At 42.3% G+C, this 15008-nt stretch overlaps 1 protein-coding gene across 5 annotated transcripts in view; it reads right to left on the bottom strand.

Moving 5' to 3' along the window:
• Window positions 1-15008, bottom strand: part of WWOX (WW domain containing oxidoreductase) — a 1016165-nt gene that overhangs the window by 741843 nt on the left and 259314 nt on the right. For all 5 annotated transcript variants that reach the window (XM_066242858.1, XM_066242857.1, XM_066242856.1 and 2 more), the window contains exon 6: window positions 11757-11845. In XM_066242858.1, coding sequence (XP_066098955.1) covers window positions 11757-11845 — 89 coding nt within the window. The remainder of the gene's footprint in view (window positions 1-11756; window positions 11846-15008) is intronic.

The raw sequence follows: 15008 nt of genomic DNA, 5'->3' as shown, positions 1-15008 counted from the left end.
TCACACCTACTAGGGTGGCTATAATAAAAAAGGATGGCTGTTGAGTTTTTAAAAAAAGATAAGTGTTGACAAGGATGTAGAGAAATCAGGGTCCCTGTGCATTGGTAATAGGAATGTAAAATGGTACCACAGCTGTGGAAAAGAGTTTGTCAGTTCCTCAATAAGTTAAATAAACATAAAGTCACACTATATGAGCCAGCAATTGGCTCCTAAGTGTATACTCAAGAGAAATGACAATCTATAGCTACACAAAAACCTGTCCGTGAATGTCCATAGCAGCATTATTTATAACAGCCGGAATTCATAAACAGCCCAGAAGCTCATCAACTGATAAATGGACAGAGAAGCAGCAGGACTAGAGACCTACTGGGTGGGCTGTGCTCAGTGTCCCGAAGAGCAGCACATGAAAATCACCTAGGAAGCTTTGAAAAGTCCAAATGCCCAGGGCACAACCCAGAACAGCTACATCAGAATGTCGGGGGTAGAAGCAGACATCACTGACTTACAATAATCCTCAGCTGACTCCAGAGTACGGACAAACTGAGAACCACTGTCCCCAAGAGACGGTCTCTTAGGAATTTGGAGATCTGATGTGGGAAACTGAGGCACGGCCGTACCTCTTAGGTGGGAGGCATTCTGCCAAGATCTGTATCATTTCTGAACCTAACCATTACTTGTACTTCTCAAACAGAAACGTTTTTCTTCTTTCTGTTCTTGATTATCAGTTATTGTATAATGTCGGTGCAACTGTCTTTTTGATTACGAGCTCGTGACTGAGCTGTAACAGAGGCAATAGTATAAAAGGCAAACCGAAGAACTGCCACTAATTGAGATGATCTGTTTATATTTTTCTGAATGACAAGGTACTCAGTAGATTCTTATAAAATGAAGAAAAGAAAGGACTCCTAATATTAAAAATACAGTACAGTGACAAGTAGTTCAACTAAAAATATAATCTTCCTTGGGGATTTTCAGCCAGCTGCCACAATGCAGCAGGGGTGATTTATTTCAAATGTATATTCAAGTTTTTAGGCTGACAAGAATTAGCTTCTCAACAATTTACTGGGGAGAAAGGATGGTTCCCATGCTATTAAAATGCCATTTCAGTGTGGTTTAAGCACAAACTTCCCAACATGTCAATTATGTAAAAGTAGAACTCCGATGCGACAATGGGGGTGGTTAGATGGTACAAGGAGAGAAACCAAGCTGCGCTCGTGGGTCAAGTTGGGAAATATAATTCTGAACCACAGACACTGAAATGCTTTTCCCGAGTCTTACATAAACCAAGAGTCTGCTGAGAGAAACCAAATATTAACCCTACCACCACAGATTTGCTCTGCCAATGGCTGTGTAGGTGGTCTCAGTGAAGGTCAAAGGACAGGCCTGGCAGGGCGCAGAGGTGTCAGTCCCCGTCTAGCGCCAGGCTAGTTCATGCACATGGTCCATGCCAGGGCAGGAAAGCCCTGGCTCCTAACAGATAAATGTGTTCAGAGATTCCTAGAAGGGAAACATTTGTATCACTTGCCTAAAATAACTATTGTACCTGTGATTACTTTACAATTTGTTTCTCAAGATCTATAAATGCAGAACCTCCATACTACCCAAGGAGGTACCAATTCAAGAACTTTACACACAGCTAAGAATTGACACCTTCAAAGAAAATTTTGGTTACCAAATGGAGCCACATGTTTCTATTTTTGCCCTCCCTCCTTTCCTCCCTCCCATTCATCCATCCAACCATCCATCCATCCACCCATGCCCTTCCTTAAGCTCACTATAAGGCAATAAATATACTACTTGCAAAGGATGATGCTAATGAAAATAACAATGATATAAGCTAAAATTTATTTACTGTTAATTAGGTATCGGGTACTATGTTTTAGAAACATTGTTATTTAATCCACTCTACTGCTCCACAATGCTACTATCATCATTTCCCACTTCTAATGATGAAGAAACTGAGGCTCACAGAGATGAAGGAATTTGCCATGGTCACCATCTTAGTAAGCTGTGGAACAGAGAGATTCAAGACTAAGGCGAAGATGAATTAGCCAAGGTTCCAGCGTCTCTGGGGCTCAGTATAACAAAGGAAAATATATATAGAAAAAGCATCCCCAAAGTATTCTGAGCACAATGATTGGGTCAATGTTCCAAGAAGTGACTTGCAAATTCAACCACTGTATAGAGTGGAGAGGAGGGAACAAGGCAGGTTTTATTAGAGGATGTGACAAAGTCATCCAGCGAGCAGGTGATGGACAGGCCAGAAGGGTGTGGCCCAAGTCAGGATGACAGGCCCCGAGTCAGGCGGCAGAATGTGTCAGCAGCACTGTGTAGGGCAGAGCGTGGAGGCACAGGGTTGGGAGGACATGGCTACAGATGAAGGTGGATAAGGAGCCATACCCCAGAGGCCTCAGTGGGCGACACCTGCAAGTACAGCCTTTGTAGTTGAGTCAGTAAGACGTCACCAAAGGGTTTTTCCACAGGACAGTGTCAGGGATGAGTTTGCATTTAAGAGCAGTCACTCTGGCAGTTCAGATGTATAAATAGCAAAACGGCCCTTTGGTCTTCTCCTATCTACCCAATCAGCATCATTTCAAAGAAAAATAGGAACTAAGGGCAAATGAACAATGACATATGGAGTAAATGTATAAATACAACTGCAAACAAGAGTACGTAGCTGCCATTTCTGCTTAAACTGGCTCCATGGAGACATCTTCCTCCAGGTATCTGGTGGGGAACAGTCTGAGTGCCTTAACTGAGGTGACAAACCCCTTTCCGATTGGGTTGGTTTAACCTCTTATACGTGTTTCAGAAAAATAATTTCTTCTTGGTGATAAAAAGTTGGCTGGAAGAAGCATTTCCTTCAACCTTGAAGTGACCTTAGTAACTGTCCCCGTAGGCAGGGGTTGTCATCCATTCTATCAATGGGACAAATCCCCTTCAGAGGCGATGCATCCTACATGATGCATTCCCCAAATGAGACAAATCTTTCTGATTCTCCAAACCACTGTCTAATCTGAGCTCAGTGTAAAATAGATTTCGGGCTAAGTTCTAGCCTTACTATCAACTAGCTCGAACAACCTTGGTCATGGTCCTTAACCTCCTTAAGTCTTGATTTCTTGATCTAAGAAACGTGGTTCATCATTGTATTAGGCTGTACCATAAGACACTACCAGTCTTCTACCATTTTTGACCTACCCTTCAAGTCCTTGTGAGGATGAAATGGGATGACACATAAGTGCCGAGCTGTGCATGACATATAATAATAGGTAATTAATTTTAATCATCATCATCATCATCATTATATGATTCCAAGTCCTAACTAGGACTTCAGTGTCTTCATTTTAAATTAACAATACAGTTGTGGTAGTTGACCCATTTTCTCAAAACTTACCACAGCTCACTGTTTTACTTAAATTCATCTATTTTATCAGCCTCTAAGTATCACAATACATTCTGCAGAGAATTAAAATTAACCATGCACACAACAATGGCTATATTAATTATCTTGAGTAGAGCTAACATAAACCATTTTCTAAGAAAAATGACGTGTATTTCTTATATTGAGACAGAATGCTATAAAAATTAGTTACATTCCAAGGGAGAGTGGGCTCTCATCCAAGGATTAGCAAACCACAACCATGAGACCAAATACCAAATCCAACCTACTTTCTGTTTTTATAAATAAAGTTTTATTGGAACACAGCCATGTCTAGTCATCTACACTTTATCAGAGACTGCTTTTACACTCAATGGTCTCACTCAACACTCAAGATGAACTCAATTCTGATTAACTGGCTGCTAGAGACAACCTGACTCACAGACAAAATATTTATACAGATATTTATGTAAATATTTATTCATCTGATTATTTCAAAAAGTTTGCTGGCTTGTGTTCTAGTCCAGTGCTTTAAGAGATCATTGTTGAATACCAGCAACAAAAATAACATTCTTTGCTAAAGCAAATGACATCACATCAGCCATGCATGCATTGGTTGGATGAAGAGTGTGGAAGGAGGCAACCTCAGAGTATAGTAATTGTATTTACCCTCCAAAACTGGGTTTCTATTCTTCCTGCCAGGGGATTATTTTTGTGTGCCTTCAGTTAACATACATCACTTTGATTTTACGAAATATTATAGTGATGGCTGAACCTAGAATTCTGTTGGGAAATCAAAACTGTTTGTTTTGCAAACATCACTGTGGTTAATCCAAACACATTTTCATGTATTCCTTAGCAATGATGACTTTTAATGATGGTAAATGGCTCAGGAAATTTTTTTCTGACAAATTTAATTGCAACGGGGCCCCTAATTAAATTAACATAGTAATTTTTCTTCTCTACCAAAGATATATTTTTGAAGATCACCATCAAGCAGAGTTATCCAAAGGTCCTTAAGCTTTGTGACTATTGTAAAAGAGAGACAAAGCACAAGAAACGTGAGATGGCAAATGGTTTAATCCCCATATCTAGCCCCGTTCCTAGCACTGTTGTTAAGCACTAAATAAATTATGAGGGGGAGAGTAAAACTTAAAAATAGGCCGAAAAGGAGGGAAGAAGATGGCATGTGGAGTACTTTAGAGTAAAACTTAAAAATAGGCCGAAAAGGAGGGAAGAAGATGGCATGTGGAGTACTTTGGTATCCCAAATATACAAGCTTACTATTTGTATAGTATGTCCCACCGTACCTCACTTATTCAGGGCAGGCTGCTCCTCAAGCAGCTCTGTTCTCCTGGTAAAGCCGCCAGCCTAAAGCCAGGGGAAACAGACGAAGCAACAGCCAAGAAAACAGAGTCTAGCCATTTACTCTGAAGGAGAACTGTGAACTATCCTTTCAAGTCCATGGCTTTAATAACAATAAATGGGGAAAATACTCAGTTGAGTAATAAGTACTCTGGGATCCTCAGAGGAACTGTCGTAACAACCTTTTCTGACTGGTTTTTGTTCTGCTTGTCACTTGTAGTCAACATGAAGCTGATTTCCTCTCTTCTCTTGATGGCCAGGAATCTCAAAGGTCATTCTTAGGCCTGATTTTTAATGAATGTGGAAGACCTTACGAGATCCATTCTTCTTCTATGATCACATCTTGCTGGTCTACTTTTATCCTCTTTTCCTGTTTAAATAAGTTCCTTATTTCTATTTTATCACACTATATGTATTCTTTAAAATGCCTCAAATCATCTTAAGATCAAGATAACAAACAGAGCTGTCACATATATTAATAGCTGTCACAGACACAGTGTACAAGTTGTGTCTGGTTATTTCACACATTATGGCTGTTCTCCTCGTATATGAATAATCTACTTTATAAAGATCTGGAAAGTGAGGCCCAGAGATGCTAAGAGTTTCCCCAAGGCCACATGGCTAGTAAACAGTAGAGCTGGGATTTAAATCTAAGTTTAGTTGATCCCAAAACCCTATATTCTTTTCACTACACCAAGGGTTGGCACACAATGACTCTTGGGAAAATCCGGCCCATAACCTGTTTTGATAAAGTTTAATTGAAATAGTCATGCTCATCCATTTAAATATTACCTGTGTGTCTTTCATGCAACAAAGGCAGAGCTGACTAATTGCAACAGAGATCTTACAGCCTGAAAATCTAAAATAGTTACTCTCTAGGCCTTTACAAACAAGTTTGCTGACCCCTGTACTACACCGCCTTACTATGAGTTAGTATTCTTATTTAATAAAGAATGACAGTATATAATGTATTTTAGAAATTTTTTGTAAGAACTATATAAGAATTAATGACAAAAGAGTTCATTTTCAGATGATAAAATATTTACTTATGGAGGAAGTGTTCTTCCCTGATGTTTCTAAATACATTAAATGTTTCACAATATATATATTTTTAATAACTTAAGATGGAAAACATAGGATGGCAAACAATTAACTTGTAGACTTATAAAACTTTTCCTTAAAAAGTCATAATTAAGATCTAGATTTAGAGAGTTCATTATAGCTAAAATCTGCCTCTTTGTTTTTCTTTTCTCTTAGTTTTCAAACTGTGCAGAAAAGCAAAGCAACATGATCCTCTGTTAGGCAAACCAGAAATGGATTTCTCATGTTGAGCAGAGAGTAATGCAGATATGTTGGCTACGACATTATTCTTAGAATTGAGCTGAGGAGAAAAAGAAAGATTAAGCTATAATTTACACTTTGGTCTTCAGGGCAATTTATCCCTCAAAATTTGGAATTTATTTATAATTTATAGCCCACCCACTTCCATAGAGGGATTTGAGACAGCAAAATTTGAAATAGGAATCCAAGAATATTATAGCTGGGATTAGTACCTTCAAGTTCTGAAAGTAATTTAGTAAAAAGTGAAAATAAATAACCTTGTTAAAGATTTTCTCCCTCCAATGTTTAAAAAGTAAAGAGGGTGGTAGAAAACTGCTCTTTTAACCTTTTATTTTAAAGATCACTATTCCATATTATACTTTAAGTGAAAGAAAGCCTAGTTTCTTTAAATTGTGCTATAGACAGGAAGTTGAAAAGAGAAAGTAGGAACCCATGATCAACAATAAAGTTCTAGAAACCTGTACAACTGCCCGCATTATGTTAATATGAGCTTACTGTCAATTTCCATTAATTTCCATGATATAGCAAAGCCCTTGGTCAGTATTATAAGAGCTGATTGGTAACTGGGTCCCAAGCAATGAATCCGCTATACGTATGGGCCATCTCTAACTTTTCAAATTCCGGGACTGGAACCCAATTACCCATTATTTCAGGAATATATGGAACTCAAACTATAAAACATCTGAAAAAGAAAATATTTATGGATCTGCTGAACTATTTCAGGCCCTATTCAAAATGGGTGCTTCTCAGTAAACTAAGCAGCTAGAACTTGGGATGAAAATGTGCAAAATCACCACAAACAACATATTATTATTTCAGAGCCCATCACAGAAAACCCCAGTATTTGGTCTGGATGATCAGTGAGGGTCCCAGCGCGTCATACCCTGGTGGATGCCTCTGCCTGCCAGGCTGTGTGGAGTCTGGCTGCCATCCAGGGTTGCAGTTTAAACAAAACTATCCTTCAAGACTTAGCTTGGTAGGGACTTACCACAGGCTTCGGTTTGGAACTTTCCAGTAATGCCCAAAATAATTCAACCTGAGACACACTGGCTGACCACCACCATCACTAACTCCTGGGAGAACTGTCTGGAAGCAGACTGAGGCTTCCTGGGCTGACCACCCAGAAGAGTGAGCAGAGAATAACACAATAAATGAATGAAAGTAGGGGTCAGCGGACAAAGAGAGCGGAGGCAGAGGAACGGGCTGGTTTGGGTGTGCCGAGCCTTAAGAAAATTAGCTTTACAACCAGGCATATGCGGCCTCTTGTGGAAGACTTCACCACCACCCACAAACTATGCTTGCCAGAGAAATGAACAGGAAGCTGTTCAAGTCTCTAGAGTTGTCTACCGCTTCACAGGAAACACAGACAACGACAGAACATGTTAAATGGCTCCCAGGTATCCAGTCATTGAAGTGTGGACTACAGAAAACTCAAGAGGGCCTGACCTGTGGTGGCGCAGTGGATAAAGCGTCGACCTGGAAATGCTGAGGTTGCCGGTTCAAAACCCTGAGCTTGCCTGGTCAAGGCACATATGGGAGTTGATGCTTCTAGCTCCTCCCCCCTTCTCTCTCTCTGTCTCTCCGTCTCCTCTCTAAAATGATAAAAAAAAAAAAAAAAACTCAAGAGGACAACCAGGGCCCTTCACAAATACATGGTGGAGCAAAAGTAGGTGTACAGTTATGAGCACATGAAACACAGTTTATTCTTGAATTCTTATTTATTATTGTATTTTCCATATGCACAACTGCACACATATTTTTGGTCCACCCTGTATATTGCACTGAATTTTTAAAGAATAATAATTGAGGGGAAACCTAGTGATTAAAACACATTGACCATTTTCAAATCCTGATTTAAACAAACTGAACGAGGAAAAGAGAATAGAAATGTTTATTATTTTAAATGGTTTTAAGCTACTAAATTTCGAAGTAACATATTACTCAGTAATACAGACATCCACAGTGAAAAGTATGACTGGAGCGTGAGACTTAACAACAACAAAAAAGAGTTGCGTTCAGTTCAGACAGGCTTGGATTCAAATTTTGGAACCCTCTACTTGCTAAACTTGGGAAAGTCATTTAGACTCTCTCGGAAAAGCTGGAGCCTTTCAATTGGTAAAACAGAGATAAAAATGACTAATGCCCAGGGTTAGTGCAAGAAATGAAGCACAGAATCCATGCAGAAGTCCTTAGCATACTGCCTTGCACAAAATTAACAAAAAGTGGATGAGAAGCTGTGATTCTGCAATGATCATATTGCAGTGCTTCTACTGAAAGGGCCTCCCTCTCAGCCCCGGAATGAAGAAGAAGATATCCTAGAAGAGGCTAGTCCACATCTCCTCCCTGGAAAAGGCAGACAGAGGGTGGCTCCTGAGTACTATGAGCTGCGTCTTCCACCACAGACTGCATTTCGCACCTGTTTCTACCTTTCCAGTCTCAGGTTGCATGACCTGCTGTGTGTCCCAGTGCAGGGAAAGACACATGGGCTGCAGCATGGACCCAGGGAGCACACAGGAAAAAAGGAGCCCGGCGGGCTTCCGGTGTGCTCACAGACAGGCTTGAAAACAGAATATTAAATGGGGGCATCCATGTGCAATTTAAATTTAAGGGTTATTTCCTCTCCTCGACCCACCATCACAAAAGGAAACTGGCTCTGAAAAGCAGCCTTTCTTTCGTTTGTCATTATGTTTCACACACCAGGAAATTTTAATGTCGAAAGATGGGAGGTGATCGTAAGAATAGAGCTCCACATGTTTTTTTGGCAGCCCAGTCACCAGCACTTAAGCTCACTTCTGACAGTTCTCAGAATCTAAAGACCTGTAAGTACTAAACTGTCATCTGCCTATCCAGGAGAGATTTCACTTTGGCAGGATTTCAAATGTTGAAATCACTCGCTTTTTTTTTTAATGCATATTTTCGCCACCATGCTATTTCTCTAAAACGAGTAAACCATTGCACTCTCCAGAGACATCTAAAAGGAGGTTTGTGCTACAGGGTTTGCTAAAGGAAAATCACCCTTGTTTCGGAGCCTTAGAAGTACACAAATTCAAAGTCGTTTGCTAAAATCTAAGATTAGGGCAAAATGGGTGACAGCTTTCTCCAAAAGTGTGGGCTTGGTGATTACAAAAGGCAGTTGCAGTTTGATGATTTTTGAACTACTTAATGGTTAAAAACTAATGGTCCCGTTAAGATGTAGAAGATGGTGCTATTATGTAACAGTTGGCTCTCTCCAGTGGAACTGCTCACTTACATCGTAGTCTGACACAGAATGAGAAGACGTGAAAAGAGGCAGTGCATCTCAGCTCCTGCTAGAGCAGCATGGCGTCAGGGAGAGAGCAAAAAAGTCAGAACTACATGAAGATCCTACATCTGCTCCCAACCTGCCAAGGGACCCTGTGAAAGTCGCTCACTTTCTCTGATCTCTGCTTCCATCGCATTTAACTGAAAAGACAGGTCAGCATGGTGGTGAGGTGGGGCCCCGGAGCAAGAAGGCACATAGGATCTGAGCTGCTCTGTTTCCCAGCCAACTGCCTACAGATAACCCACCCACCTTTCTGGTCTCAATAGGCTGCATCTGTATAAGAAAGATAATAAATAACACCTACCACAAAAGGTCCCTTTGAGGACTACATCAAAAAATGCATGCAAAGGGTTCTGAAATGTGTGGCCCAGGCACCCCCAAACTACAGCCCTCGGGCCACATGCGGCCCCCTGAGGCCATTTATCCAGCCCCCCCCACCGCACTTCCGGAAGGGGCACCTCTTTCATTGGTGGTCAGTGAGAGGAGCACTGTATGCGGCGGCCCTCCAATGGTCTGAGGGACAGTGAACTGGCCCCCTGTGTAGAAAGTTTGGGGACCCCTGGCACTGTGGCCCATAATAAGCACTCAATGAATGAGCTGCTACTGCTGCTATTGTGGTTCTTGTTGTTATTCCTTTTCAAACAACCACAGAAGCATTAATTTGAGGAATCAGCCATGTGCAATGAAATACTGCTTCCTGACAACCAAGATTACAGCTTGCTTCAGGATAACTGGGCTTCCAGTGGTCACCCTTCTCTTCCCAAAGCCTGGAAAAGTGCTTGGGGCTTTGGAGATTCTCCTTACGTGTGTGTTAAATGAATGAACATGGGAATCAATGAATGATGAAGTTACAAGTGAGCCAATGTCTTAAAAGCTACTGCTGTATCCTAACCTAAGGCTGTCTGAGAGCTCCGGCCAGGGCTAGCAGCTAACATTGCCAAACGCTGCAAAGAGCACACACAGTAGGCTCACCCACTTCTGTGGACAAACTGAGGATGTTATCCAACTGCTTCTCTGAGTGCAGAGCCTGCACTTAGGGGATGGGGCAACTCTCACTAAGGACTCTAACTCAGCACTTCAACCTCAAGGACTCAGGCCGCTTGCTTGCTCTAGAAAGAACTTTAGAGAGAGAGCAGACTTTCTTTTCTTCCACTGATTTGACAGAGAGAAACATCAACTCATTGTTCCACTCAGTAGTTCCATTTAGTTGTGCACTCATTGATTGCTCCGCATATTTTTCCTGACTCAAGGATCAAACCCATGACCTCAGCACGCTGGGACGACACTCTATCCACTGAACAACCTGGCCAGGGCCAAGAGCAGACTTCTTAACTGTCTAAACTTGCTGAGTAAGAAATTAAGCACAAGAAGAACTGGATCCTGGACAGCATGGAGGGGTCAGGTCTGCACAGCACCACACAAATGTTTGGTTGAGGGTACCTCCCTCACATCCATCATCGGCTTGAGGATCGTAACAGCGCCTAACCCAAAAACAGCTTGTCATTTATCAGCATTCTCCAAATTCAGTCATTTTGGTGCCACTTTTGTACTATTATTAACTTAATCCTCATGTTAAATTCAACCCACTGAGAAAAAAAATTAAATAAAGTTACTTTTTAATGAAATGTAAACCACTATGTTAAATAAGAAACCAGTATTGCCTGCCCTAAAAAAATACAAGAGAACTGTAAAAATAAACACTTGGAAACAAAATATTATAATTAAAATAGAGCTAACCTCTACTGCTTGCCTCAGCTTTGGGTTTGAGGCCTGCTCTGATAGAAAAAGAGGTAACATGTGATGGTATAAAAGTGTGCCAGCCCCTAGCTATGGCTTCCTCCTTCAGGCACACTGAAAGAAAGAAAAAAATTAAAAAGGAGTGAGTTTCTCACAATGAGAGCTCATGTTTTGGGGGAGCCCTGTCCATGGACCAAAAATCATAAAGTCATCACAGGTTTGCAAATCGGTAGAACCTTCTCATGCTGATTCTCAGCCCTCTTGCAGCACTAGACAGCTGAGGTTTCTTCTTTCTGAATGCCATTAAAACATACTTTTCCATCAGTTTTGAGACTACAAATGTGTCTATGATCAGGATGCATCTTACAATCATCTGGCTTTTATTAGCCGCTTTTACTAGTGCTTTAATAAGGTCTTTTCTTTTTATCTGGGAAGCTGTTATCAGATGGATGGCACATATCATAATGAGCGTCAAGAAATTACGGGGCACCGTAACATGGCCAATATAAATGAGCCTTCTGCTTGGACGCCAAGACAACAAGACAGCCCTGCATCCTCTCGCTTATGTTCATCTGATAGAGACGTTACAACAGTAAGATGTTAGGATCTATAACCCTCCGCTGGAACACTCACACATTCTTGGCCTTGAACGCTTGAGCAAAATGCTGCACGCTACGGAGCAGAGCGAGGTCCAGGGTCATTGCTTCTACCTTGGCTTTGTGCTGGAATGAGAGAAAAATAAAAAGAAATGATAAATAACAGCAAGTTTAGTTCATGGTATCAAGTTACAGTAAATGTGTTATGGAACATGTCGGAATTCCCCTGTTTAATATTAGACGCCCAGAGAGGATATAAATCATCGGAATGAATGGAAGAACGGGGCTTTTACTGCCAAGTTTAGGGAGGATGTGAGGCTGGGACTCGGCTAAAACTACAGGCTGGGGGTTGTGCTGTTTCACGCAGAGCACGGAAGAGACACCTAAGGGTCTTTGGGCTAACGTGTCTCCTCTCAATCTGCATCCTAAAAAAACCCAAACTAGAATGATAGGGGAACCCCAGGACAAAGCCTGGCTGGTACAAGAATTCAGCAGAAAACATTTTAATCTCCAAAGCTGCCATTGGGATCCTAAAATGATTCCACCAAGATCGCATCAAAAAATTAAAGACAATTCATGTATACAAAGTACAAAAGCAGGCAAAGTCATTTATACTGATGGAGCATGACTGGCCTAGATCCTCCTGGTTTAGTAACCGGAACACTCTATAGGCAGGTAGAGTGTTTGTGGATAATAACCATGATGTGAATAATGGCTCCTGTCTATGCAGAGCCTTCAATGCACCGTCTCACTTCATCCTCACAATTGAGAGAGGGGTTGTATTTCCCCAATTTCCAACGTGGCGTAGCAGAAATCACAGAGGTAAGCACTGGGGACAGCCAGTATTGACCTCAAGTCAACCTGACATGAAAGCTCAAGTTCCCTCCTGGGAAGAAATGAGCAGGACTGGAGCAGTCAGGCTATGAAGCAATCACGTTCCACACTGGCCGGCCTCCTAGCGCCGTTCTGGGAAGACAGGGCTGCCTTTCAGACTTGCCTTGTGTTTCTAGGGCACTCCCGATTTTTAAGTTTGGCTGGACTTCAGGGTGTGGAGATTAAACACCATCATTTCTTAGGCCTATCTCCTCCAAAGATAGGATGCCAGGCCACCTGTCTGTCCAGGTAAGAAGAGCCCCGTAAAACAAACAGTTAACTTGGAGATTCTTGTCTAGACAGTGATGCTAACGTGAGACTAAGCAGAATAACGTGATACCTTTAAGACGATGAAGGGGAATGCAAACAGCACTACACAGAACACCCTCCAACTGGCATGTCTTACTCAGGGATGGATACAAACTGTGCTGGTGTGCTCAGTGGGTCTGTGGCAGTTCATCTTGGCTTCCTAGCTCCTGAGCGTTGGATAACAAACATCAAGGAGAGGCAACTGGGAGGCACACTGACTTTGGGCAAAATATCATTTCCAAGACTCCATTTCCTCAGTTGCAAAAGGTACATACTATTGATCGACTCAGAGAATTGTGAGGATAAGTGTAAAACACCTGACATCTTATCTGGAAGGAGGCATTTAGTAAGTTTAACTAGAGAGGTACAAGGTCCACTGTGCCAACTTTTCCCTGATGCCACCCTGCAGTAGATGGTGGTCTGGGTGGATTGCCACATAGCATGGCGGGTGACATGACATTAATAATGTGCAAGGGTCATCCCTGAAGATCATAGCAGACAAAATGTCTTATGTGCTAGAGCAGGGGTCCCCAAACTTTTTACACAGAGGGCCAGTTCACTGTCCCTCAGACTGTTGGAGGGCCGCCACATACAGTGCTCCTCTCACTGACCACCAATGAAAGAGGTGCCCCTTCCAGAAGTGCGGCGGGGGCCGGATAAATGGCCTCAGGGGGCCACATGCAGCCCGAGGGCAGTAGTTTGGGGACACCTGTAGAGGATCCAGGTCCCGTCCAGTTAACAGCCCAGTTTTAGAGAAAGAGGGCAGAGGGTGATTATATGGCTTCCCCAAACCCAGCAGCATACCAGTGGCAAAGGTACTGGCCCATGTGGATTTACATTCACCAGAAAACCCTGGCTGGTGAACAAATGTGCACTTTTCGAAAGGAGGAGGGGAAACGTTTCACTACTTTAAGTTTTGTGAACTAACAAAACTTGTGGAAACACAGGTATTGTTAGTTTCCTGAGAACAGGGAATCTTCGAGCTGGAGGGTCCACAGTGAGGCAAGGCCAAGCCCCTCCTCCTATAGAGCAGGAAGTGACCACGGGGGAAGTGAAAGGACTGGAGTACAGGTTGCACCCTGTGTAGGCAGCTAGTCCTCCAGGTGAGGGGCAAAGCCCCAAATGCTCACTGTCTGAATAACCACTATTTATATGATGGTTAACAGCAGAGTGCAAAGTCTGTCAAAGGCTAATGCGTCCCCCTGGGAGATTCGGATGCCTCATAAACACTCAACCACCCGATCTGACATTCGGAGCTAGCAAATGAGGTGGCCTTTCCCCACCACCCTGCGTCCTCTGGACCTGCTTCATGTGGAACATGACACTCACTGCCACATACAGAATCTCACAGAACTCTGAATCACCAAAGGAAAGTCAAGTACTCATTCTGTTGGGGAAAGAGTGGTAGACACTGTTCCTCTCAGTCAAGCCCCCTATAAAAACCCCATGACATACATAGCTAAAAATGCATGTACAATATTTCCTCCCTAAAAGAGGGAGAGCATTCCCTGATGGTGACTCCAAGGCAATTTTCCAACAAAAATGATGGCACAGCGAACGGGACCTTTACATTCTTCTATCCACGTAACTTACAGCCACTCAGCAGTCTTGTGATCCTCCCTTCTCACTTTAAAATAAAGCACAGAGCTGCCACTGCCAATAAGAACAAAATCAGAACATACACATCCAGGGGGAGTAAGGGGTCGGCAAGCCATCAAGTAGTTCAACAGACCAATCCACCGGCTGTGGGTTACTAGGCTCCTGGGGACACTGATTCAAGCCCACAGGCTATTACTCAGGTAGTTCTCCTGCCCTCGGTCTCAGGTTTCTGTTTCTCCCACTGACCCCGAGAAATGCAGTGAGACCTTGTGCAGGACAGTAAACCCAGTAAAAGAAAGATATGGCTTTTAGAATCAGGGTGCTGTGTGTGTGTTTCTGTGTGTGTGTTGGTGGGGTGCTTTTCTGATTATCTAAGAAATTTAGCAACTTTATAAAAGTGTTGATCGTGAGACACGCTATAAATGAACATGCAGTGGCTAATGGATCCCATTTTTTGAGCGATAATAAAAAAAGTATATTAAATCCTGCTGATTGCTAGAAGGCAAGA

This window comes from Saccopteryx bilineata, chromosome 9 (genome assembly GCF_036850765.1).
Source record: "Saccopteryx bilineata isolate mSacBil1 chromosome 9, mSacBil1_pri_phased_curated, whole genome shotgun sequence".
In the NCBI taxonomy this organism is placed as follows: Eukaryota; Metazoa; Chordata; class Mammalia; order Chiroptera; family Emballonuridae; genus Saccopteryx; species Saccopteryx bilineata.
Note: the sequence above shows the minus strand (reverse complement) of the source record. Positions and strands in the feature narration are given on the sequence as shown.